The 27,239-nt window shown below is 58.0% G+C and overlaps 2 protein-coding genes and 1 long non-coding RNA gene across 3 annotated transcripts; 2 read left to right on the top strand and 1 right to left on the bottom strand.

Moving 5' to 3' along the window:
* Window positions 1-6,567: 6,567 nt before the first annotated feature.
* On the top strand, window positions 6,568-8,709 carry LOC139826187 (uncharacterized). Its single transcript, XR_011736184.1, has 3 exons — window positions 6,568-6,853; window positions 7,607-7,691; window positions 8,047-8,709. It is a non-coding gene; the product is annotated as an uncharacterized lncRNA (long non-coding RNA).
* An 88-nt stretch (window positions 8,710-8,797) lies between these two features.
* On the top strand, window positions 8,798-16,815 carry LOC139826170 (uncharacterized). The gene is made up of 10 exons (XM_071801190.1): window positions 8,798-9,500; window positions 9,577-9,719; window positions 10,992-11,110; window positions 11,317-11,336; window positions 11,380-11,557; window positions 13,304-13,379; window positions 13,536-13,624; window positions 13,816-13,947; window positions 14,328-14,449; window positions 14,603-16,815. The coding sequence occupies exons 1-10, from the start codon at window positions 9,340-9,342 to the stop codon at window positions 16,701-16,703; spliced, it is 3,141 nt and encodes a 1,046-aa protein (XP_071657291.1). The 5' UTR covers window positions 8,798-9,339; the 3' UTR covers window positions 16,704-16,815.
* A 406-nt stretch (window positions 16,816-17,221) lies between these two features.
* On the bottom strand, window positions 17,222-22,750 carry LOC139826169 (uncharacterized; the record flags this gene model as incomplete). The annotated part of the gene is made up of 3 exons (XM_071801189.1): window positions 17,222-18,067; window positions 18,203-18,267; window positions 22,459-22,750. Coding segments are annotated over 3 exons (667 nt in total), but the record flags the coding sequence as incomplete, so codon positions are not given.
* Between the last annotated feature and the right edge of the window lie 4,489 nt (window positions 22,751-27,239).

Raw genomic sequence — 27,239 nt, 5'->3', positions numbered from 1 at the left:
GTCCTGGGATGTCACAATGGGCCCTGGGGACTAAGGCGGTCCCCAGGATGTCACAATAAGCCCTGGGGACAAGGGGGGTCCCCAGGATGTCACAATGGGCACTGGGGACAAAGGGGGTACCCACGGTGTCACTATAGGCCCTGGGGACAACGGGGGGTCCCCACGGTGCCACGATGGGCCCTGGGGACAAGGGGGTCCCCAGGATGTTCACAATGGGCCCTGGAGACAATGGGGTGTCCCCAGGATGTCACAATGGGCCCTGGGGACAAAGAGGGTCCCCAGGATGTCACAATCGGCCCTGGGCACAAAGGGGGGTGCACATGGTGTCAAAATGGGCCCTGGGGACAAAGGGCGTCCCCAGGATGTCACAGTGGGCCCTGGGGACAAAGGGGTCCCCATGGTATCAGAATGGGCCCTGGGGACAAAGAGGGGTGCCCTGAATGTCACAGTGGGCCCTGAGGACAAAGGGGGGTCCCCAGGATGTCGCAATGGGCCTTGGGGACAATGGGGGGTCCTAGGATGTCACAATGGGCCCGAGTGACAAATGGGGTCTCCATGGTGTCACAATGGGCCCTGAAGACAAAGGGGGTCCCCTGAATGTCACAATGGGCCCTGAGGACAATGGGGGTTCCTGGAACGTCACAATGGGCCCTGGGGAGAAAGGGAGGTCCCCAGGATGTCACAATGGGCCCTGGAGACAATTGGGGGTTTTGGGATGTCACGATGGGCTCTGACGACAAGGGGAGGTGCCCATGGTGTCACAATGGGTCCTCAGTGACAAGGGGGGTCCCTATAGTGTCACAATGGGCTCTGCAGACAATGGGGGGTCCTGGGATGTCACAATGGGCACCAGTGACAAAGGGGGTCCTCATGGTGCCACAATGGGCCCTGGGGAGTAAGTGGGGTCCTGGGATGTCACAATGGGTCCTGGGGACAAAGGGTGATCCTTTGATGTCACAAGGGGCCCTGGAGGCAAGGGGGTCCCCAGGATGTTACAATGGGCCCTGGGCACAAAGGGGGGTCCCCATAGTGTCACAATGGGTCCCCAGTGACAAGGGGGTCCCCACGGTGCCACGATGGGCCCTGGGGACAAGAGGGGGTCCCCATGGTGTCACAATGGACCCTGGGGTCAAAGGGGGTTCCCAGGACATCACAATGGGCTCTGGGGACAATGGGGATCCTGGGACATCACAATGAGCCCTGGGGACAAGGGGGGGTCCTGGGACGTCACAATGGGTCCTGGGGACAAAGCGGTTCCCCAGGATGTCACAATGGGCCCCGGGGACAAAGCAGGGTCCTGGGACGTCACAATGGGCCCTGGAGACAAAGGGATTCCCCAGGATGTCACAATGGGCCCTGGGGACAAAGGGGGTCCCCACAGTGTCACAATGGTCCCTGGGGACAAAGGAGATCCCCACAGTGTCACAATGGGCCCAGGGGACAAAAGGGGGACCCCAGGATGTCACAATGGGCCCAGGGGACAATGGGGGGTCCTGGGACGTTATAATGGGCCCTCGGGAAAAAGGGGGTCCACATGGTGCCACAATGGGCCCTGGGGACAACGGGGGTCCCAGGATGCCACAATGGACACTGGGGACAAGGGGGTCCCCAGGATGTCACAATGGGCCCTGGGGACAACGGTGGCTCCTGGGATGTCACAATGGGCCCTGGGGACACAGGTGGTCCCCAGGATGTCACAATGGGCCCTGGGGACAAAGTGGGGTCCTAAGATGTCACAATGGGCACTGGGGACAAAGGGGGTCCCCATGGTGCCACAATGGGCCTTGGGGACAAAGGGGTGTCCCCTGAATGTGCATAATGGGCCCTGGGGACAAAGGGTGGTCGCCGGGATGTCTCAGTGGGCCCTGGGGACAATGGGGTGTCCTGGGATGTCACAATGGGCCCCAGTGACAAATGGGGTCTCCACGGTGTCACAATGGGCCCTGGGGATAAAGGGGGGTCTCCAGGATGTCACAATGGGCCCAAGTGATGAGTCCCCACAGTGCCACTATGGGCCCTGGAGACAAGGGGGGTCCCCAGGATGTCACGATGGGGCCTGGGGACAACGAGGGGTCCTGGGACGTCTCAATGAGCCCTGGGGAAAAAGGGTGGTCCCCATGATGTCACAATGGGCACTGGAGACAGTGGGGGGTCCTGGGATGTCACAATGGGCCCTGGGGACAAAGTAAGGTCCTCGGCTGTCACAATGAGCCCTGGGGACAAGGGGGGGTCCCCAGAATTTCACAATGAGCACTGGGGACAAAGTGGGGTCCTGGGACGTCACAATGGGCCCTGGGGACAAGGGGGGTCCCCACGGTGTCACAATGGGCCCTGGGGACAATGGGGGGTCCTGGGATGTCACAATGGGCCCCAGTGACAAAGGGGGTCCCCATGGTGCGATAACGAGCTCTGGGGATAAAGGGGGTCTCCAGGATGTCACAATGGGCCCTGGGGACAAAGGAAGTCCCCAGAATGCCACAATGGGTCCTGGAAAGAAGTGGGGTCCCCACGGTGTCACAATGGGCCTTGGGGACAAAGGGGGGTCCCCAGGATGTCACAATGGGCCCCGGGGACAAAGGGGTCCCCAGGATGTCACAATGGGTACTGGGGACAAAGGCGGGGTCCCCATGGTGTCACAATGGACCCAAGTGACAGGACGAGTCCCCACGGTACCACTATGGGCCCTGGAGACCAGGGGGTTCCCCGGATTTCACAATGGGCCCTGGGGACAAGGGGGCTCCCCAGGATGTCACAATGGGCACTGGGGACAACGAGGGGTCCTGGGACGTCACAATGAGCCCTGGGGAGAAAGGGGGGTCCCCACCCTGTCAGAAGGGACCCTGGGGACAAGGTGGGGTCCTGGGATGTCACAATGGGCCCTGGGGACAAAGGGGGTGTCCATGGTGCCACAATGGGCCCTGGGGACTAGGGGGGGGGGGTCCCCTCGGTGCCACGATGGGCCCTGGGGACAAAGGGGGTCCCCAGAATGTCACAATGGGCCCTGGGGACATTTGGGGTCCCCAGAATGTCACAATGGGCCCTGGGGACAATGGGGGATCCTGAGACGTCACAATGGGCCCTGGGGACAAAGTGGGTCCCCATGGTGTCACAACACCCTGGGGACAATGCAGGGTCCCCAGGATGTCACAATGGCCCCTGGGGACATTAGGGGTCCCCACGGTTTCACGATCTTAACCCTTGACACCCCCCAACTACTGGGTCCTTAGGGTTACTCCCGGGTCCCTCCTGAATTGAATCCCCGCCCGAACTCCTGGGTCTGATAGAGGGCACGAACATTTTAAGGGTTAACAAAACATAATTGGGTGCCCACTAACGAGCCAACACTTTAGGGCTGAGCCACACGAGTGCTCAGTTCAGAGCTTTAGGTGAACTCATGGTAAGGAAACCAGAACCCAGCAGTGCCAGGATCAGGAGTTTTACGGCACCAGCTGTGAACTCGAGGGGCCGAGAGAACCGAGATTTACAGCAAAAAGGGGGCGCCAGGCTGGGTTCAACCGACCTGGAGCTTGGGTCCCAGTCCATTCAACACAAGGAGCCAAACCTGAGGAAGCTGAAGGAGCCTTCATCCAAAGACCCCTCCTCCAGAGCACCAGGTGGCGCCGCGCAGGCGAACGGGGGGGGTCCAGGCGGAGACTACGGCAGTGATGAGCGGGAAAGGTTATGGATGTGCGCGGGCGCTCCGGGGTCGCTGGGACATGAGCACCTCGCTGTATTTAAACGCAGCTCCTGCCGCTCGGAGCGGCGCACGAGGGGTGGAACCATCGCTCCCCTTGCGCCCGACGGCGAAACGAACGCAGCTGCTCTGGAGCCCTGCGGGGTGTGGAGGTTCATGGCTCCGGAGGCTGTAAAGTTGTTTCTGCGCCTCCGTTCCCCTCATGGCCCCCCCATTCCCTTCACACCGACCCTCAATCCACCCCCCACCCGACCCCCAGCTCCCCCCAAACCCCGACCCCCAGCTCCCCCCCACCGACCCCCAAATGCCCCCCCGACCCCCAATTCCTCCCCAGACTGACCCCCAATGCCCCCTCACACCGACCCCCAAGGCCGCCCCCGCACACCAACCCCCCAGTTCCCCCCTCAAACACCGACCCCCAATCCCCCCCCGGGACCCTAATTCCCCCTCGCACTGACCCCCAACGCCCCCCACACCAACCCCCAAATCCTCCCCACACTGACCCCTCAAATCCTCCCCAGAACGAGCCCCAACTTTCCCCCCACACCGAGCCCCAATTCCCCCCACACTGACCCCCAATGTCCCCCCCCACGCCAGACCCCAATTCCCCCCCACACCGACCCCCAATTCCCCCCACACTGATCCCCAATGCCCCCCTCCAAACCGACCCCCAATTCCTCCCCAGACTGACCCCCAATGCCCCCTCACACCGACCCCCAAGGCCCCCCCTGCACTGACCCCCCCACACCGACCCCCCAATTCCCCCCTCAAACACCGACCCCCAGTGCCCCCCCACTGGACCCTAATTCCCCCTCGCACCGACCCCCAACGCCCCCCCACACACTGACCCCCAGTTCCTGCCCCCCACACCAACCCCTAATGCCCCTCACATCGACCCCCAAATCCTCCCCACACTGACCCCTCAAATCCTCCCCACACAAACCCCCAACTTCCCCCCCCACCGACCCCCAATTCCCCCTCACACCGACCCCCCAAGCCCCCCCCACCGATCCCCAATTCCTCCCCACACCGACCCCCAATGTCCCGCTCACACCGACCCCCAGTTCCTCCCCCACACCGCCCCCCAATTCCCCCCTCACACCGACCCCAAATCCCCACCCCCACACTGCCCCCCAAATCCCCCCCTCACACCGACCCCCAATGTCCCCCCCCGGCCCCCCAATGCCCCTCACACCGACCCCAATTCCTCCCCCCACACCGACCCCCAATGCCCCTCCCGCCGACCCCCAGCTCCCCTCACAACCTCCACCAAAACGGCGGCGCCTCCCTCTCCTCCCTCCCGCCTTTTCCCGCCACACACTCCCGGACGTGACGCCGGCGAGGGGGCGTGGCCGGCGGCGAGGGGGCGTGGCCGCGGCGCCGGCGGGCGGGAAGCGCCGGGGCGGGAAACACCGGGTGAGGAGATCGCGTCCCCTCGGGTCCCTCGTGTCTCTTCATGTCCCATCGCGTCTCTTCATGTCCCATCGCGTCCCCTCGGGTCCCTCGTGTCCCTTCATGTCCCATCGTGTCCCCTCGCGTCCCTCGGGTCCCTTCATCGTCCCCTCGTGTCCCTCGGGTCCCCTCGTGTCCCCTCATCTCCTCAGCACCCCCGCTGGAGCCCGCCCGTCCCTCCCCTCCAGGAGAGACCCCGGGGCTGGGGCGGATCCGCCATCAATCCCCCCACAGACTTTTTCTCTCTTTCATCCCCCTTTTCCCTCTTTTCCCTCTTTCCCCCTTTATCCCTCTTTCCCCCCTTTTTCCCTTCCCCCCCTTTTTCCCTCTTTTCCCTCTTTCCGCCGTTTTTCCCTCTTTTCCCTCTTTCCCCCCTTTTCCCTCTTCCCCCTTTTCCCCCCCTTTTTCCCTCTTTTCCCTCTTTCCCCCTTTATCCCTGTTTCCCCCCTTTTTCTCCCTTTCCCCCCTTTTTCCCTCTTCCCCCTCTTTTCCCCCTTTTTCTCCCTTTTTCCTTCTTCCCCCCCTTTTCTCCCTTTTCCCTCTTTCCCCCTTTATCCCTCTTTTCCCTCTTTCCGCCCTTTTCCCTCTTCCCCCCTTTTTCCCTCTTTTCCCTCTTTCCCCTTTATCCCTCTTTGCCCCCTTTTTCCCTCTTTTTCCTCTTCCCCCCCTCTTCCCCCTCTTTTCCCTCTTCCCCCTTTTTCCCTTTTCCCCCCTTTTCCCCCTTTTTCCTCTTTCCCCCCTTTTCTCCCCTTTTCCCTCTTCCCTCTTTTCCCTTCTTTCCCCCCTTTCCCTCTTCCCCCCTCTTTCCATCTTATCCCTCTTTTCCCCCTTTATCCCTGTTTCTTCCCTTTTCCCCCCCTTTCCCTCTTTCCTCGCTTTTTCCCTATTTTTCCCTCTTTCCCCCCTTTTTCCCTCTTTTCCCTCTTTCCTCGCTTTTTCCCTCTTTTTCCCTCTTTCCCCCCTTTTTCCCTCTTTCCCCCCTTTTTCCCCCTTTTCCCTCTTTCCTTGCTTTTTCCCCCTTTTCCCTCTTTCCCCCCTTTTCCCCTCTTTTCCCTTTTTCCCCCTTTTCCCTCTTTCCCCCCTTTTCCCCTCTTTTCCCTTTTTCCCCCTTTTCCCTCTTTCCCCCCTTTTTCCCCCTTTCCCCCCTTTTCCCTCTTCCCCGTTTCCCTCTCCCGTTTTCCCGTCCCTCCTCCCATTCCCGTGCAGCCCAACCCCTTCCCCCCTTTTCCCCAGAGCAGTTTTCATACAGATCCCCCCTTTCCCCCCAGCCCCGAACCCCCGGGGGTTTCTCAGCATCAGCAGCCACTTCACTCCCCCCAATTTAACTCTTTGTGTCCCTTTTCCAGGCTCTTTGGGAGCCCGGGTGTCCTGGGGCCGCTCTGGTTTTTGCTCCGGGGTGTTTGGAGCCCGGTGACCATGGACCTGTTTCCCTTGGGCGACGAGCTGCGTGGCTTTGCCCAGAGCCCCGGGCTGCTCTGCGGGGAAGCGCTGGAGCCCGACCTGGAGCCCAGTCTGAGCCTGGAGCCCGACCTGGAGCCCAACCTGAGCCTGGAGCCCGACCTGAGCCTGGAGCCCAACCTGGAGCCCAACCTGAACCTGGAGCCCATCCTGAGCCTTGAGCCTGACCTGGAGCCCAACCTGAGCCTGGAGCCCAACCTGGAGCCCAATCTGAGCCTTGAGCCCAACCTGGAGCCCAACCTGAGCCTGGTTACTAATGATCAGTATTTACTAATGATGGTCATAATTTATTAATAGTGATCAGTATTTATTAATAACAACCAGTATTTATTAATGATGGTTAGTATTTATTAATGACAATTAGTATTTATTAATAACCACCAGTATTTATTAATAACGGCCAGTATTTATTAATGGCGGTCAGTATTTCTTAATGACAATCAGTATTGATTAATGATGGTATTTATTAAGGATGATTATTATTTATTAATGATGATCAGTATTTGTTAATGGTGATCGGCATTTATTAATAATGGTTAGTATTTATTAATGACGATCAGTATTTATTAATGACCGTCACTATTAATGATGATCAGTATTGATTAATGATGGCGAGTATTTATTAATGATGATCAGTATTTATTAATAACAGTCAGTATTTATTAATGACAATCAGTATCGATTAATGATTGTGAGTATTTATTAATGATGATCAGTATTTATTAATGATGGTCAGTATTTATTAATAACGATCAGTATTTATTAGTGACGGTCACTATTTATTAATGACAATCAGTAATTATTAATGAGGGTCAGTATTTATTAATCCTTGCTATTTAACCCTTTTGGGTTGAAACCTTTGAGACCGAACGCCGATTGATTCCACCGGGCAAGCTCCACCTGCCTGGAGCTTCAGTGCCGACTACGCCATCTGTTCTAAAAGCGCCGCGGCTTTATCATGTTGATTTTTTTACCTATTTATCCTGATTTTTGTCACTTTAGCCACTTGGCGGCTGCTCCGGTTGAGGATGGCGGCGTCTCCATGTGCCGGAACCACGGGTGGTCGGTGGACGCCGAGAGGGGGCAGGTAACGGGCACCCATGGGTGCTGCTCATTGAGCGGGGATCTGAGCGAAGGCGGCGGGGGGGACGGCGGTGCCGTCGAAGCCCTTTGCGGGGGTCGTTACCAAATTGTGCGTAACTGGATGATTTGTGAACGTCGCTGCCGATTGAGTGGAGACGACGGGGTGAGAAAACGAGAAACAGGGAATCGCTGCAGTGTAAAGATTCACGTTGCGCGCTCCCGCCCGGTTTGGGTCGTGTTTAGCGTAGCGGGTTTTATTATCCTCGTTATATAACGGAGAAATAATTGGGAAGAGCAGTTTGCAAAGCGCTTTGATATCCTCCAGCGCCACCGACGCTCCCGGTTCCGTTTGTGCTCAGGTGCGCGACGCGGGCGATGCAAACACCGCGAAACCATCGTTGGGAGATGGAAACGGCGCCTCCGAACCCCCGACACTGTCTGAAAACCCCCCTGGTGATCCCGGTGTTGGTTCCAGTGACAAGGAACGAGGTGGGTGAGGAGTACTTGGATGGTTGTGCGATGATTCGGCAACCGGCGGCGCCGGAGTCGCTTCCCGGAGCACCCGTGTGTGTGTCCCTGGCTGAACCAAGGGTGCTACGTGCCCCAAAACCCCCCAAATTACACCCAAATAACGCTATGGGGACGCGCTCGGCGGCCGCTACCCCAGGGACGGGCTCTGGGAGGCTCCAGGCTCCCGCTGGGTTATTGATCCGAAATACGGAACCCGGCGATCGCCTCGAGTTGGGTGAAAGGGAGGAAGCATCAGCAGGACTGGTGGGTCCCCAGACCCCTCATTTTGGGGTTCGCCGCTTGCTTTTGAGCCAAAAAAGGAGGAAAAGCAGATAAACGCCCGTGTGATTTTGTGCGTTTTCCACCTTTAACCCTTTTCTCGTTCGATGTTGCCCAGATCACCGAAAATGCGTCTCCGGATGGGAAGATCTCGCAGCAAAAAGGCGACGGAGGCCAAAACCCCTCGTGATCCCGACACCGGGATTGAAGCGCTTTCGGCCGCCCCGCGGGGTTAATTCGGTGCGATGCGGATGTCCCCACGTAGCGCTTTGGGGGGAACACCCCGCTTTATGGTTGTGGTTTATGGGGGATTTATCTCAACCCGGGCCGAGCGATCCCGGTGTAAAACCGCCCGGTGAACCCGGTTTGGGTTCGGCGTCCCCTCGCTGGTTTGTGGTGACAAACGCAGAGCTCGTGCTCCCCAAAAACCCCCAAAATGGGTGCTTTTGTGGAATATGGGATGGAAACAACCCCCCAGCGTTTCGCTGTGATATCGGGTGTAAAAACCACCCGAGTGCTGCGATCGACTGCAAAACCCCATTGGGATGATCCATCAGCGACCGATTTCACCAAAACGATGGGAATTGGGACAATTTGTGGTTGTGATGCCGAGGAACGGTCTCGGCACGATGATTTTGATCCTGAGCCTTGCTTTTCCCCCCTTATTTCTCAATATCCCGCAGGCAGAATGGACGGCGACTTGGGATTGTGCCTGGTGAAGGACGCCCCCAAAATCAGCATCCGGCCGTGAGTCCCCAAACCACCAAAAACGGGCGCAAAACGGGTGCGTCGCGCTTTTCCTGCCCCTCGTTTGGCCCGCCAGGACCCATTGACGTCCATTCCGAACGGAACACGAGGCGCTGATGTCACCGGCGGCGCTGATGTCGCGGCGGAACCCCGGCAACGCTTTGTTGTTCCGAGCCCTCGCAGGGCGTCTCTCCCACTCTGCCGCGTCTTGGAGCGAATCCCTGTGGTTTTCGGCCGAACCGCGCGGTTTCGGTGCCGATCGGAGCACGATGATGCCGTGAGCGCTCAGAACGCCCCCGTCCCCCCCGCCGCGCCGCCGCGGTCCCCGTCACCGCCTCCCGTCCCCTCTCCAGGCAGATCAACGTGGGGAGCGGCTTCCAGGCGGAGCTGCCGGCCCTGCGCGACCCAGCGCAGGCGCAGCAGGACGAGGAGCGCGCGGAGCTGGTCTGGAAGCCCTGGGGGGACATGGACACCGACCCGCAGGCGCCCGACCCAGGTATCGCACGCATTGGGTGCCTGGCCCACCCCACCTGGGCCCCGGGGGGGTCGTCGCTGCTCTTGGGGCTCCCAACGCTGCCTTTTGGTTAGAAATAGTGACGTTTTTCCGTGTGTTTCTTGCTCTCCGCTCCACCTGGTTGGCTCGTTTTCCGCTGTCCCGTATCGCACCTTTTGTCCCCAAAACCCAACTTTTCCTTCTCGTATCGTACCCATTATCATGTCGCACCTTTTCTTGACCAACCCCGACGTTTCCTTTGTCCTATCACACTTTTCTTGATAAAACCCAACTTTTCCTTGTTGTAGCGCGTCTTTTCTTGACATAAACCCAACTTTTCCTTCTCGTATCGTACCCATTGTTGTATCGCACCTTTTCTTGACCAACCCTGACGTTTCCATTGTCCTATCACGTCTTTTCTCAACAAAACCCAACTTTTCCTTGTCCTATCGCATCTTTTCTCAACAAAACCCAACTTTTCCTTGTCTTATCACGTCTTTTCTTGACATACACCCAACGTTTCTGTTGTCCTATCGCGTCTTTTCTTGACATACACCCAACTTTTCCTTGTCCTATTGGTTCTTATCTTGACCAACTCCAACTTTTCCTTGACCTATTGTGTCTTTTCGTGACAAAAGCCAACTTTTCCTTGTCCTATTGTCTTTTCTTGACATAAACCCAACTTTTCCTTGTCCTATCGCGTCTTTTCTCAACAAAACCCAACTTTTCCTTGTCCTATCGCACCTTTTCTTGACAAACCCCAACATTTCCTTTATCATATCGCATCTTTTCTTGACCAACTCCAACTTTTCCTTGAATCGTACCCATTGTCGTATCACGCTTTTCCTTGACAAACCCCAGCTTTTCCTTGTTGGATCCCATATTTCCACCCCCAAACCCCAACACCCCCATGTCACATCCCCCTTTCCCCCAACACCCCCATGTCACATCCCCCTTTCCCCCAACACCCCCATGTCACATCCCCCTTTCCCCCAACACCCCCATGTCACATCCCCCTTTCCCCAAACCCCAACATCCCCATGTCACATCCCCCTTTCCCCAAACCCCAACACCCCCATGTCACATCCCCCTTTCCCCAAACCCCAACACCCCCATGTCACATCCCCCTTTCCCCAAACCCCAACACCCCCATGTCACATCCCCCTTTCCCCCCCAAACCCCAACATCCCCACCTCATATCACCCCATTTCCCCCCCGAACCCCAACATCCCCATGTCCCATCACCCCGTTTCCCCCACCCCGTGTCGGTTGCAGTGTTGACCCTGCTGTCCATGGCAAGCTCCAGCACCATCCCCGGGAGCTCCAGCACCGTCCCCGGGAGCTCCAGTGCCATCCCCAGGAGCTCCAACGCCATCCTCGGGAGCTCCAGTGCCGTCCCTGGGAGCTCCAGTGCCATCCTCGGGAGCTCCAGTGCCATCCTCGGGAGCTCCAGTGCCATCCCTGGAAACTCCAGCGCCATCTTCGGGAGCTCCAGTGCTGTTCCTGGGAGCTCCAGTGCTGTCCCCGGGAGCTCCAGTGCCATCCCCGGGAGCTCCAGTGCCATCCCTGGGAGCTCCAGTGCCATCCCCGGGAGCTCCAGTGCCATCCCCGGGAGCTCCAGTGCCATCCCCGGGAGCTCCAGTGCCATCCTCGGGAGCTCCAGTGCCGTCCCCGGGAGCTCCAGTGCCGTCCCTGGGAGCTCCAGTGCCATCCCCGGGAGCTCCAGTGCCATCCTCGGGAGCTCCAGTGCTGTCCCTGGGAGCTCCAGCGCCGTCCCCGGCGCCGTCCCCAACCTGGAGCTGGCCCTGCACTGCCTGCACGCGGCGCGCGGCGACCTGATGGTGAGTGACCCCAAAACCACCCGATATCACCCCAAACCCCCTGATATCACCCCCAAACCCCCCGATATCACCCCCAAAGCCCCCCGATATCACCCCCATACCCCCGATATCTCCCCAAAACCCCCGATATCTCCCCAAACCCCCCTGATATCACCCCAAAACCTCCTGATATCTCCCCAAAACCCCTTGATACCAGCCCAGAACCCCCTAATATCACCCCAAACCCACCGATATCATCCCCAAAAGCCCCAGTATCACCCCCATGTCCCCGATATCACCCCAAACCCCCCGATATCACCCCAAAACCCCCTGATATCTCCCCAAATCCCATTGATATCACCCCAAAACCCCCCGATATCTCCCCAAAACCCCCGATATCTCCCCAAAGCCCCCCGATATCACCCCAAAACCCCCCGATATCACCCCAAAACCCCCCGATATCACCCCAAAACCCCCTGATATCTTCCCAAAACACCCCGATATCTCCCCAAAACAACTTGGCATCTGCCCAAATCCCCTTGATATCACCCCAGAACCCCTTGATATCACCCCAGAACCCCCCGATATCACCCCAAAACCCTATGATATCTCCCCAAAACCCCCCGATATCACTCCAAACCCCCCCAGTATCTCCCCAAAACCCCCCGATATCACCTCAAAATCTCCCGATATCTCCCCAAACCCCCTGATATCACCCCAGAACCCCCCAATATCACCCCCAAGCCACCCGATATCACCCCCAAAAGCCCCAATATCACCCCCATGCCCCCGATATCACCCCAAAACCCCCCGGTATCACCCCAAAACCCCGATATCACCCCAAAACCCCCTCATATCACCCCAAAATCCCCTGATATCTCCCCAAAACACCCCGATATCTCCCCAAAACACCTTGATATCACCCCAAAACCCCCTGATATCTCCCCAAAACACCCTGATATCTCCCCAAAACACCTTGATATCACCCCAAAACCCCCTGATATCTCCCCAAATCCCGATATCACCACAAAACCCCTCGATATCTCCCCAAAACCCCTCGATATCACCCCAAAACCCCCTGATATCTCCCCAAAACCCCTCGATATCTCTTCAAAACCCCCTGATATCTCCCCAAAGCCCCTCAATGTTACCCCAAAACCCCCCGATATCACCCCCAAACCCCGATATCACCCCAAAACCCCCCGATGTCTCCCCAAAACACCCCGATATCTCCCCAAAACACCTCGATATCACCCCAGACCCCCCAATATCACCCCAAAACCCCCTGATATCTCCTCAAATCCCCTGATATCACCCCAGAACCCCTCGATATCACCCCACACCCCCTGATATCTCCCCAAAACCCCTCAATATCACCCCAAAACCCCTCGATATCACCCCAAAACCCCCTGATATCTCCCCAAAACCCCTTGATATCACCCCAAAACCCCCCGATATCACCGCCAAACCCCCCGATATCACTCCAAAACCTCCTGATATCTCCCCAAAACCCCCCGATATCACCCCAAATCCTCCTGATATCTCCCCAAAACCCCCCGATATCACCCCAAATCCCCCGATATCTCCCCAAAACCCCCTGATATCACCCCCAAACCTCCTGATATCGCCCCAAAACCCCCCGATATCTCCCCAAGCCCCCCGATATCTCCCCAAAACCCCCCGATATCACCCCAAAACCCCCAAAATCACAACTTGGGGCGTCCTGCTCCGAATGGAAGGCGAACCCCGAGCCTCTTCCTCTTGCAGAAGGCGCTGGAGATGCTGCTTTCGGGGGGGCCCCCCAAGTCCGAATCGGACCCTCTGGCCAATTATCATTACGCAGGTAAACGAGGAACGGGGCCCATTCCCCCCCAGGACACAAACAGACACCACGATACCCTTTCCACGCCGATTTAAACATCTTGGGCTGCCGATAACGACCCCCCCGCCCCGTTTGCTAATTGCGTTCCCCATAACGAACCCGCTCATTGCCCCGCAGGCTCGGACACGTGGACGCCATTGGAGCAGCAGCTTTTCCACCGTGCTTTTGCCACCCACAAGAAGGACTTTTATCGCATCCACAAGAAGGTAAATCCCCCAAAATCATCGGGTTTTAACCCAAAAAGCCGCGTTTTTGAGTCACGCATCGAACTCCCATTCTCCAAATGTCATTTTGCTGCTTAACGCTGCAAAAAAGGCACCGGAATGAGACAAAACGAGGCGTAAATGTGATTTACCGCGGCGTTTCCATCCTAAACCGCCCCTATCCCCTCGCTTAGGTCCAGACTAAGACTGTGGCCCAGTGTGTTGAATATTACTACATCTGGAAGAAAACGACCAAACTCAAGTCCTACCGAGCAAAAGGGACGGGCAAAAAAGCCAAGAGAAACAAGGAAAAGGCCGAGGAGAAGGTAGAAAACGCGTTTACACAGAATTTGCGCTGCAGGAAAACCGCCTTGAGGCCAAAAAAGCGGCTTTTTGGGCCCGAAATGGGCTCGATTGGCTGCAGGTTGATTGCAGTGATTCCAGGTATTAACGATCCTGGTGGGGTTTGAATGGTTTGGGGGATATTCTGTGGTTTTGGCTTCGCCGCCGAAGGGAATTGCTGTGCGTTCCCTGCCAAAAAGCGGTGGTTTGTGTCACAAAAAGAGCCGGTTTTGGCTCTTTTAGCCTCACCTGGCTGAGTTGTCTCTATGGGCTGTTCCATAGGGTCTTGTTTCCAAGCTGGTTTATTCTCAGCGCTCTCGACCTTTGGTGAAAGGGGGGAATGAGGGGAATCTCTGCTTTCCAGGCCACTTTCCAGCCCCCGAAGAAGAAGCCCCGTCCCTCGCCCGAGGAAAGGGCCAAAATGAAGCAGCAAATGGCCCAAAATGAGGGCGCCGGGGAGTCCTTTCCATGCACGGAGTGCGGCAGGTGAGTTGTTGCTTATTTGGGGATAAAGAGGTTAAAAGGTGTTAAAGCCACCCGGCGCGGAGCCGAGAAACGGCGCCGGACCCGCGCCAAAACGCACCCAGAGAGGGTGAAGCCAAAAAGCACTAAAACCTGGGTTTTCCGCCCCGTTTCCAGGGCGTTTGCCACGATGCGGGGCAAGAACGCACACATGAGGTGGCACCGGGCGCGGGAGCTGCAGGCGGGGACCGAGCTGACTCCAAAGGGCTTGGAAATTGAGGACAAACCAGCCGAAATGGTGATTGCTGCGCTGGTTCTGGAGCCGCAGGCCAGGACCGAGCTGCCCATAAAGTGCTTGAAGATTGAGGAGAAACCACCTGAAATGGCGATTGCGGGACCGGAGCTGCAGGATGGCACCGAGCCGCCCCCAAGATCCTTGGAAATTGAGGACAAACCAGCCGTAATGGAGATTGCGGTGCCAGAACCGCAGGTGGGGACCGAGCCGCCCCAAAAATGCTTGAAGATTGAGGACAAACCAGCCGAAATGGTGAATGCGGGACCGGAGCTGCAGGATGGCACCGAGCCACCCCCAAAGGGCCTGAATATCGAGGAGAAACCAGCTGAAATGGTGATTGCAGCGCTGGAGCCGCAGACCGGGACTGAGCCACCCCTGAAATGTGTGAAAATTGAAGAGAAACCAGCTGAAATGGTGACTGTGGCGCTGGAGCCGCAGGCTGAGACCAAGCTGCCCCTAAAGTGCTTCAAAATTGAGGGCAAACCAGCCAAAATGGTGATTGTGGGACCAGAGCTGCAGGATGGCACTGAGCCACCCCCAAAGGGCCTGGAAATTGAGGAGAAACCAGCTGAAATGGCGATTGCTGCGCCGGTTCTGGAGCCGCAGGCCGGGACTGAGCCGCCTCCAAGATGCTTGGAAATTGAGGAGAAACGAGACAAAATGGTGATTGCGGGACCGGAGCCGCAGGCTGACACTGAGCCACCACCAAAATACCTGCAAATTGAGGACAAACCAGCTGAAACGGTGATTGCGGCGCCAGCGCCGGAGCCGCAGGCTGAGACCGAGCCCACCCTGAAGCGCTTTAAAATTGAAGAGAAACCAGCGGAAATGGCGATGCCGGAGCCGGAGGCCGGGACTGAGCCACCCCTGAAGCGCTTAAGAATTGAGGAGAAAGCAGCTGAAATGGAGATTGCAGCACTGGAGCTGCAGGCCGGGACTGAGCCACCGCCAAAGTGTTTGAAAATTGAGGAGAAAGCAGCCGAAATGGAGATTGCGGTGCCAGAGCCACAGGCCGGGACCGAGCCGCCCGAAAAGTGCCTGAAAATTGAGGGAAAACCAGCGGAAATGGTGATTGTGGCACCGGAGCCGCAGGTGGGGACCGAGCCGCCCCCAAAATGCTTTCAAATTGAGGAAAAAACAGGCGAAATGGCGATGCCGGTGCGGGAGCTGCAGGCCGGGACCGAGCCGCCTCCAAATTGCCTGGAAATGGAGGAAAAAGCAGCTGAAAAGGCGATTGCGGAGCCAGAGCCAGAGGCCGGGACCGAGCCGCCCCCAACGTGTGTGAAGATTGAGGAGAAAGCAGCTGAAATGGAGATGCCGGAGCCAGAGCCTCAGGCCGGGACTGAGCCACCACCAAAGTGCCTGAATATTGAGGAGAAACCAGCTAAAATGGAGATTGTGGTGCCAGCACCAGAGCCACCGGCCGGGACCGAGCCGCCCCCAAAATGCGTTAAAATTGAGGAGAAAGCAGCTGAAATGGTGATTGTGGCACTGGAGCTGCAGGTGGGGACCGAGCCGCCCCCAAAATGCTTTGAAATCAAGAAACCAGGTGAAATGGCGATGCCGGAGTCGGAGCTGCAAGCTGGGATGGAGCCGCCCCCAAAGCGCCTGAAAATTGAGGAGGAACCAGCCGAAATGGGGATTGCGGCACCGGAGCTGCAGGACGGGACCGAGCCACCACCAAAATACCTGAAAATTGAGGAGGAACCAGCCGAAACGGTGATTGCGGCACCAGAGCCACGGGCCGGGACCGAGCCGCCCCTGAAGCACTTGGAAATTGAGAAACCAACCGAAATGGCGATTGTGACGCCGGAACCGCCGGCTGAGACCGAGCCACCACCAAAATGCATGAAAATAGAGGAGAAACCAACCGAAATGGCGATGCCGGAGCCGCAAGCCGGGACCGAGCCGCCCCCGAAGCGCCTTAAAATGGAGGAACCAGCCGAAATGGGGATCGCGGCGCCGGAGCAGCGCCCGGGGTAGGTTTGCGCCCTCAGGAAACCCCCGCGCCGAAACCACCGTCGGCTTTCCCACCGGACGGCGCATCCAGAGGGGGTTTTTGGGGAGAAAAGGGGTGAATCTGCGCGTGTTTGAAGAAGCAACCGCGGGGGGTTTGGTTTCTCGGCATCGGGTTTGATGGGAAGAGCTGGCGCCCGATCGTCATCTCCGGCACCAGGGGGTGCACGGAACGGGGCCGGAATTGGGCTGAAATCCTGCGAGATTGGGAAAAAACGCCGCTGTGAGATCAACGGGCAGCGGCTGCTCGCGGTGGGAAGAACCGGAAAGGGAAATGGTGGCAAAATGGTGCCGTAAAGCGCCCCGATCTGAGCCGAGAAACAGGGGTTTTGGTGTTTTTCTTTCTATTTAACGCGCTTTCTGCTTTGCTTAATAAACTGGGTTCTGGAATGAGTTGAAGTTCGTTAATGCAGCGATTTGTGACAACGGGGGGGTTGAGTTGTTTGATTAATGAAAAGTTAATTAAGGGTCTTGTCACACCAGGAGGGATGGAAGGGGGATTTATTTTGGGAGGTCTTGAGATTTATTGCTGTCACGATACCGGGGCTGTTGGTGCCACCCATCGCGATACCGGGGCCGTCGGTGCCACCCATCGTGATACCGGGGCCATTGTCGCTGCCCATCACGATACCGGGGCCATCAGTGCCACCCATTGCGATACCAGGGCCGTCAGTGCCACCCATCGCGATACCAGGGCCGTCGGTGCCACCCATCGCGCTACCAGGACCATCATTGCTGCCCATCACGATACTGGGGCCGTCGTCACTGCTGTTGTGACGATACCAGCGCTGTTGTTGCCACCTGTCGTGATACCAGGACCATCAGTGCTCGCTATTGCGATACCGGGGCCGTCGGTGCCGCCCTTCGCGATACCGGGGCTGTTGGTGCCACCCATCGCGATACCGGTGCTGTCGGTGCTGCCGTCGCAATACCGGGACCGTCAGTGCTGCCCATCACGATACTGGAGCTGTTGGTTCTGCCCATCACGATACCAGGGCCCCTGTCACTGCCCATCACAATATCAGGGCCGTCGGTGCTGCCGTCGCAATACCAGCTCCATCACTGCTGCCCGTCGCGATACCGGGGCTGTCGGTGCCGCTGTCGCGATACCGGGGCCGTCGGTGCTGCTGTCGCGATACTGGGGCCGTCGGTGCTGCTGTCGCGATACCGGGGCCGTCGGTGCTGCTGTCGCGATACCGGGGCTGTTGTCGCTGCCCAACGGTGAGAGGAAAGCTGCGCTTGGAAGGGATTTCCTGTCCAGAGTCCTCATCGTCTTGGCCATGCACAGCACAGTGAGATGTTCCCCATCGAACAGAAACGGTAACTGGGGTCTGTGGAGAGCGCAGGGGGTAAAAGGGGTCTGGGAGGAAACTCTGCCTGAGGAAAAGTGAGACATCCCTTTTCCCTCTGTTTTAGAAACCCCAGCCAACTCGAGAGCATCTTGGGAGGGGTCGAGCTGCACTTACCCAGAGGACACAGCAGCTGGAGGAAGCCAGGAGAGATCGGCGTGGAGAGGACGAGCGCAAGGAGGCTGCAAAAGGGAGAGGAAAGAAATCAGTGCCGCGGCCACTGCTGTTGCTGGGATGGGAGACGTGAGGGCCTGGGGAGCTGCGGTGGGGCAGCCGGGGCTGGCAGAGCAGCCCCACGCACCCCTCAGTAGGATGGGAATGAAGAATATGAGGAGCAAAAGTAAGAAAACTCATGGGCTAAGATAAAAAAACACAAGTGAGATAAGTAATTGAAAGAGGAAGAGAGAATAAAACGCAAGGCGTGATGCAAAGACTCGTGGGCTCCCACAAGCACAGGGAGATCCCGCAGACCCCGAGCGATGGCTGCCCTGCAACCCCCTTCCCTCCCTTCTTACTGATGAGCACCACGTTAGGGCGCTGTTGGTGCCACCCATCGCGATACCGGGGCTGTTGGTGGCACCCATCGCGATACCGGGGCTGTCGGTGCCACCCATCACGATACCGGGGCCGTCGGTGCCACCCATCGCGATACCGGGGCCGTCGGTGCCACCCATCGCGATACCGGGGCCGTCGTCACTGCTGTTGTGACGATACCAGCGCTGTTGTTGCCACCTGTCGCAATACCAGGACCATCAGTGCTCGCTATTGCGATACCGGGGCCGTCGGTGCCACCCATCGCGATACCGGGGCCGTTGGTGCCACCCATCGCGATACCGGGCTGTCGGTGCCACCCATCGCGATACCGGGGCTGTCGGTGCCACCCATCGCGATTCCGGGGCTGTCGGTGCCACCCATCGCGATACCGGGGCTGTCGGTGCCACCCATCGCGATACCGGGGCCGTTGGTGCCACCCATCGCAATACCAGGGCTGTTGGTGCCACCCATCGCGATACCGGGGCGATACCGGCCCCTCCTGGGGCAGCAGGGGTCCAGTACCAGCACGGTTTGGGGGTGGACCCGCTGGAAAGCAGCTCTGCGAGAAGGACTTGGGAGTTCTGGGTGACATCAGGTTGGCCACAAGTCACCAATGTGTCCTTGTGGTCACGAGGCCGAGGGTACCTGGGGGATATTTATTAAGAAGAGTGTGAGCAGCAGGTGAGAGAGGTGAATCCTCCCCCTCTGCCCCACCCTGGGGAAGCTGCATCTGCAGTTCTGGGTCCAGTTCTGGGCTCCCCAGTTGAAGAAGGACAAGGAGTTACTGGAGGGAGTCCAGTGGAGGGACACAGAGATGCTGAGGGGTCTGGAGCATCATTCTGATCAGGAGAGACTGAGAGAGCTGGGGCTGTTGAGCTGGAGAAGAGAAGCTGAGAGGGATGTGATCAATGGGATCAATATCTCAGGTGGGTGTCAGGATGGAGCAGACTCTGTTCAGTGGTGCCCAGCGCCGGGGTGAGGGGCATCGGGCACAGACTGAAACCCAGGAGGCTCCATCTGAACGGAAGGAGAAACTTGCTTGCTGGGAGGTGCCAGAGCGCGGCCCAGGCTGCCCAGAGCGGGTGTGGAGTCTCCTTCTGTGAGACATTCAGACCCCTGGGATCCTGTGTGATCTGCTCTGGGACCCCGCGGGAGCAGGGGGGTTGGACTGGATGATCTCCAGAGATCCCTTCATCCCAAACCAGAATGGGGTTCTGAGGGAAGGGGAGAGGAGGAAGGGGAGAGGAGGAAGGGGAGAGGAGGAAGGGGAGAGGAGGAAGGGGAGAGGAGGAAGGGGAGAGGAGGAAGGGCAGAGGAGGAAGGGCAGAGGAGGAAGGGCAGAGGAGGAAGGGCAGAGAAGAGAAGCTGGGGCTGTGAAACAGAGGGAAAAGGGATGTTTCAATCTTCCCCTCACAAAGTTCCCTGCCAGCCTCCAAATTCTTTTTGATCTCAGGGACCCCCCAGGGATCCCAGAAACCACTGAGACCCCCCCAGACCCACTCGCAAGAACCCCTGGGACCCCCCCCCAAACCCAGGTTTCCCCCTTTCTCCCCTCCAGCCCCCAGGGACCTCACAACCCACCCAGGACCCCCGAGGGGCAGCTGCATGGGGGGGGGCTCTGACACCCCAAAAGTGATGGGGCGCATGGGGTGATGTGGATCCCCCTGTGGTGGTTTGGGGGTCCCTGAGTTGCCGTCCCCCCACTTTAGAGCTTTTGTACAAATTGTCTCTATATTCGTAGCTGGGGGAAAAAGCACCCCCTCCCCAGTGCTGCTCCCACAAACCTGGGGGGGCCTGGGTGGGTCCTCTGGGTCCCCCCCACTGGCACGGGGGGAAAGGAAAGGATTTAGCACAGAAATCACAGTATCACAGTATCACGGTGTGTTTGGGACTGGAAGGGACCTCGAAAGCTCATCCAGTCCAATCCCCCCATGGAGCAGGAACGCCCAGGAGAGGTCGCACAGGAACATGTCCAGGGGGTTTGAATGTCTGCAGGGAAGGAGACCCCACAGCCCCCTGGGCAGCCTGGGCCGGGCTCTGCCACCCTCACTGGGAAGAAGTTCTTTCTCAAATTTAAGTGGAACCTCTTGTGTTCCAGCTTGATCCCATTGCCCCTCGTCCTATCATTGTTTGCCACCGAGAAGAGCCCGGCTCCATCCTCCTGGCACTCACCCTTTATATATTTATAAATATTAATGAGGTCACCCCTCAGTCTCCTCTTCTCCAAACTAAAGAGCCCAGCTCCCTCAGCCTTTCCCCACACGGGAGATGCTCCACTCCCTTCAGCATCTTGGTGGCTGCGCTGGACCCTCTCCAGCAGTTCCCTGTCCTTCTGGAACTGAGGGGCCACAACTGGACACAATATTCCAGGGGTGGTCTCCCCAGGGCAGAGCAGAGGGGCAGGAGAACCTCTCTGACCTACTGACCACCCCCTTCTAACCCACCCCAGGTCCCATTGGCTTCCTGGCCACAAGGGCCCAGTGCTGGCTCATGCTCACCCTGCTGTCCCCAGGACCCCAGCTCCCTTTCCCTACCCTGCTCTCTAACAGCTCATTCCCAGCCTATACTGACCCTGGGGTTGTTCCTGCCCAGGTGCAGCACTCTGCACTTCCCCTTGTTAAATCTCACCAGGTTATCCCCCCCCAGCTCTCAGCCTGTCCAGGTCTCTGATGGCAGCACAGCTTCCAGGGTCACCCACTCCTCCCAGCTTGGTGTCCCCAGCAAACTCGCTGACAGTCACTCAATTCCCTCATCCGAATCGTTAACGAATATATTGAATAATATTGGCCCCTGAGGCCCTGCACTGGATCCAGGCCTCAACCGGACTCTGCCCATTGACCACCACTCTCTGGCTTCTCCCTCTCAGCCAGTTTGCACCCCCCACTCCCCACTGCCCAGAGCACCCCTCCCCAGCTCAGCTGTGCGGATGCTGTGCAGACGGTGTCAGAGGCTTTGCTGAAGCCCAGGGAGCCCACACCCACCGCCCGCCCCCTCCATCCACCCGGGTACGTTCCCATGAACGGCGACGGGGTTGGTGGGGATGAACTGAGCTGAGCCCGAAATCAAGAGATTGAGCCACGCGCTCAGAGCGATATCGGCTGTTCAACCGCTCAGTCACCGCATTTTTAAACTACAGAATGTAGATCACAGGGGTTTAATTACGGGAAATATTTAACTGTTTAATGATGGATTTTTAATGCGGAGAGGGACCAACGAAGTGGGGTTTAAGCACCACTGCCTCTGACGGACGTTTAATCCCAAGAAATTTAATGGGAAATTAATTTAATTTGAAATGTTCTTTATCAAACTGTTCAGGTCACTTTTGAGATACAAAAAGTTTTTAAAGCAAAACATTAATCCCAGTAAATTTCCAACAACGCTCCCTTCCGTGAAACCAAAATTCAACAAAAACCTCAACGAAACTTCAACATTTGTTGTTTTTTAGTTAACGCTCAAATGTCGCGTTTAATGTTACACATTTAATTTATACACTGGAGGCCTCGGTGCGGGGGGGCTGGGGGGAGGGTGTGTTAAAGGGACATTGGGGGGCACATTTGGGGCTGTTTTGGGGTCAAAAAGGGGCATTGAGGTTCAGGGGGACTTGAGGGAGTCGCGGGGGGCGGGGACCGATCGGGGGGGCGGGGGGAGCCCCGCAGGGGGATTTGCTGGGGGAGGCAGGGTCAGCAGGGCCTCCCCTCCCCCGCAAAGGGACCCAGGGCCCCCCAAACCTGGTCCCTCCTGCCGGCTGCACCCCAACCCCCACAGCTCCCCTGCACCCCCAGACCCGCCCCGCGCCCCCCACAACCCCCGCACCAACCAAATCCGTCCCCGCCGCTCACCCAGGACGGAACTGGCGGCGATCGCGGTCCCAGCGCGGTGTGAGGAGGATTTTCAACCGCGGAACTGCGGGGGCGACCAGCGGGCCCCCCCCACTGCCGCCCGGGGGCAACACGGCGACCGCCCGGGGGCAACACGGCGACCGCCCGGCCCCGGCCAGCGGGGCCGCAGCCCCGGGCCCCCCGCCCGCCCCCGCAGCCGCTGCAGCCGCAGGACCCGCCCGTGGCAGCGGCGCTCCGGCGGCAGGAGGGGACGAACCGCCACGGCCGGGCCGCTGCTCCCGGGGCGGGCTGCCTGGCCACGCCCCCGGCACCCCCATTGGCCACACAGCCGGCTCGTCACCGTCCCTCAGCACCCGTCCCGAGCCGCCATTGGCCTGGAGGCGGCCTCCTGATGCCCATTGGCTGTGCCGCTTCCAGCGGGAAGTCCCTCCCCTTCCCGACACGGCTCCGCGCCTGCGCAGTGCAGCCCCCGCGCAGCCCCGCGGTGGCGCCGTCGTCCGTTGCGGGCTCTCGCTGCTGTTTAATCCAATTCTTTAATTGTGTTGTTTAAACGCGGGTTCATGAGAGCACAAGCGAAACAGCGCTGGGTGCGCGGGAGATTCGCTCGGCCCAACACGCACACCTTTAACAACAGGAAGTGTGTTAATTACAGTAAGTGTTCATAATGACCCCAGAACTGTGCATGTCCATGAGGTGATCTCAGAACCGTTTCCACAGCCCTGAGCCCCCTGTTCTCCTGCGCAGTGGCACTGGGTGCATTTGAGGAGGGGTCCTTGGGGTCTTTGGATGAAGGCTCCTCAGCCTCCTCACAGTGGGCTTTGCCCCTTTGGCTCATTGTGAGGAACTGGTGGGACCCAAGCGGCCAAGGCGGTTGAACCCGGCCTGGCGCCCCCTTTTTGCTGGAAATCTTGGCGATCTCGTCTCCTCAAGGTTGCAGCTGGTGCCGTGAAACTTCTGATCTCGGCATTTGATGAAGTTCAGCCGCAGGTGTTAGTGACGGGATCGGTTTTACAAGGTGTTCCCTTCTGGAACAGGTATGGGATGGGCCTTGGCTGGCTCTGCCCTGGGTACCACTGATCTGTTACAGTTGGATCCCTGGGTATCACTGACCTGTTACAGCTGGATCCCTGGGTATCACTGACCTGTTACGGTTGGATCCCTGGGTATCACTGACCTGTTACAGCTGGATCCCTGGGTATCACTGACCTGTTACGGTTGGATCCCTGGGTATCACTGATCTGTTACGGTTGGATCCCTGGGTATCACTGATCTGTTACGGTTGGATCCCTGGGTATCACTGACCTGTTACGGTTGGATCCCTGGGTATCACTGATCTGTTACGGTTGGATCCCTGGGTATCACTGACCTGTTACGGTTGGATCCCTGGGTATCACTGATCTGTTACGGTTGGATCCCTGGGTATCACTGATCTGTTACAGCTGGATCCCTGGGTATCACTGATCTGTTACGGTTGGATCCCTGGGTATCACTGATCTGTTACGGTTGGATCCCTGGGTATCACTGACCTGTTACGGTTGGATCCCTGGGTATCACTGATCTGTTACGGTTGGATCCCTGGGTATCACTGATCTGTTACGGTTGGATCCCTGGGTATCACTGATCTGTTACGGTTGGATCCCTGGGTATCACTGACCTGTTACGGTTGGATCCCTGGGTATCACTGACCTGTTACAGTTGGATCCCTGGGTATCACTGATCTGTTACAGTTGGATCCCTGGGTATCACTGACCTGTTACGGTTGGATCCCTGGGTATCACTGACCTGTTACGGTTGGATCCCTGGGTGTCACTGATCTGTTACAGTTGGATCCCTGGGTATCACTGACCTGTTACGGTTGGATCCCTGGGTATCACTGATCTGTTACGGTTGGATCCCTGGGTGTCACTGATCTGTTACGGTTGGATCCCTGGGTATCACTGATCTGTTACGGTTGGATTAACTTTAAGACAGTAACCAAACCTTATTCTTAAAGTTGACGTAGATTTACGATATATTCTTTATAGGTAGCTGTAACCAAGCCTTATTCTTAAGGTTGACATACATTTATGATATATTCTTCTAAAGCAGGTAGCTGCAACCAAGCCTTATTCTTAAGGCTGACATACATTTATGATATATTCTTTTCAAGTTGGTACCTTAGAAATAACTGATAAACATGCGACTGTTGCTTAACATCTCTTAGACAGACAGTTTGTGTTAGAATAGGTGTGGGATGTGCTCATGGTTGTCAGGGGTCATAAGGAATATGTATGTGACCAACTTGTATAAATAAGGTGGAGTCTGAATCAGCTGTTGGAAGCTCTGGGTGCGAACCCCGGGTTTCCCAGCGCTGGAATAAAGCACCGCATGGAGCTGCGCCCGTGGTTCCGTGTCCTGATCACTGACACCGCTGTCATCGCTGTCACAATGGGCCGTGGGGACAAAGGGGGTCCCCATGGTACAACAATGGGCCTTGCGGACAAATGAGGTCCCAAGGATGTCACAATGGGCCCTGGGGATAAAGGGGGGTCCCCTGAATGTCACAATGGGCCCTGGGGACAAAGCGGGGGTCCCTAGGATATCACAATGGGCTCTGGTGACAAAGGGGTCCCCAGGATGTCACAATGGGCTCTGGGGACAAGGGGGGTCCCACCCTGTCACAATGGGCCCTGGGGACAAAGAGGGGTCCCCAGGATGTCACAATAGGCTCTGGGGACAAAGGGCATCCTCAGGATGTCACAATGGGCCCTGGGGACAACGGGGGGTCCTTGGACATAACAATGGGCCCTGGGGACAAAGGGGGCTCCCCAGGATGTCACAATGGGCTCTGCAGACAAAGGGGGTCCCCAGGATGTCACAATGGGCCCTGGGGACAAGGGGGGGTCCTGGGATATCACAATGGGCCCTGGGGACAAAGGGCATCCTAAGAATGTCACAATGGGCCCTGGGGACAATGGGGGATCCTCAGGATGTCACAATGGGCCCTGGGAACAAGGGGGGTCCCACCCTGTCACAATGGGCCCTGGGGACAAAGGTGGGATCCCCATGGTGCCACGATGGGCCCTGGGGACAAAGGGGGGGTCCCCAGGATTTCATAATGGGCCCTGGGAACAATGGGGGGTCCTGGGACGTCACAATGAGCCCTGAGGACAAAGGGGGTGTCCCAGGATGTCACAATAGGCCCTGGGGACAGAGGTGGTTCCCCTGAACGTCACAATGGGCCCTGGGGACAAAGGGGGGTCCCCAGGACGTCACAATGGGCCCTGAGGAGAAAGGGGGGGTTCCCCCGGATTTCACAATGGGCCCTAAGGAAAATGGGGGGTCCTGGGACATCACAATGGGACTGGAGACAAGGGGGTTCCCCAGGATGTCACAATAGGCCCTGGGGACAAAGAGAGGTCCCCTGAATGTCACAATGGGCCCTGAGGACAAGCGGGGTCCCCACGGTGTCACAATGGACCTTGGGGACAAGGGGGGGTCCTCGGACGTCACAATGGGCCCTGGAGACAAGGGGGGGTCCCCAGTATGTCACAATAGGCCCTGGGGACAAAGAGGGGTCTTGATGGTGTCACAATGGGCCCTGGGGACAAAGACGGTCCCCACGATATCACAATGGGCCCCGGGGGCCAAAGGGGGGTCCCCTGAATGTCACAATGCGCCCTGGGGACAATGGGGGGTCCAGGGATGTCACAATGGGCCCTGGGGACAAAGGGGGTCCCCAGGATGTTCACAATGGGCCCTGGGGACAAAGCGGGGGTCGCCAGGATATCACAATGGGCCCTGGGGACAAAGAGAGTCCCCAGGATGGCACAATGGGCCCTGGGGACAGGGGGGTCCCCACTGTGTCACAACGGGCCCTGGGGACAAAGGGGCGTCCTGTGATGTCACAATGAGCCCTGGAGACAAGGGGGGTCCTGGAATGTCACAATGGGCCCTGGGACAATTGGGGGTCCCCAGGATGTCACAATGGACACTGGGGACAAGGGGGTACCCAAGATGTCACAATGGGCCCTGGAGACAAAAAAGGTCCCCACCCCGTCACAATGGGCCCTTGGGACAAAGGGTGATCCCCAGGATGTCACAATGGGCCCTGGGGACAATGGGGGTCCCCACGGTGTCAGAACGGGCCCTGGGGACAAAGTGGAATCCTGGAATGTCACAATGGTCCCCAGTGACAAAGGCGGTCCCATGGTGCCACAATGGGCCCTCGGGACAAAGGGAATCCCCAGGATTTCACAATGAACACTGGGGACAAGGGGGTCCTGGGACATTACAATGGACCCAGGGGACAAAGGGGGATCCCCAGGATGTCACAATGGGCTCTGGGGAAAATGGGGAGTCCTAGAATGTCACAATGGGCCCTGGGCACATAGTGGGTCCCCATGGTGTCACAATGGGCCCAAGTGACAAGAGTGGTCCCCAAGGTGACACTATGGGCCCTGGGGACAAGGGGGTCCCTCGGATATCACAATGGGCCCTGGGGACAAAGGAGGTCCCCATGGTGCCACAGTGGGTCCTGGGAAAAAACGGGGTCCCCAAGATGTCGCAATGGGCCCTGGCGACAAGGGGGGGTCCCCAAAATGTCACAATGGGCCCTGGGGACAACGGGGGGTCCTGGGATGTCGCAATGGGCCCTGGGGACAAAGGGGATCCCTATGGTGTCACAATGGGCCCTTGGGACAATGGGGGGTCCACAGGATGTCACAATGGGGTCTTGGGACAAAGAGGGTCCCCAGGATGTCACAATGGGCCCTGGGGACCACGGGGGGTCCTGGAATGTC

The sequence above is a fragment of the Patagioenas fasciata genome, chromosome 36 (genome assembly GCF_037038585.1).
Source record: "Patagioenas fasciata isolate bPatFas1 chromosome 36, bPatFas1.hap1, whole genome shotgun sequence".
Classification (NCBI taxonomy): Eukaryota; Metazoa; Chordata; class Aves; order Columbiformes; family Columbidae; genus Patagioenas; species Patagioenas fasciata.
This window is presented reverse-complemented; position numbering and strand designations above follow the sequence as displayed.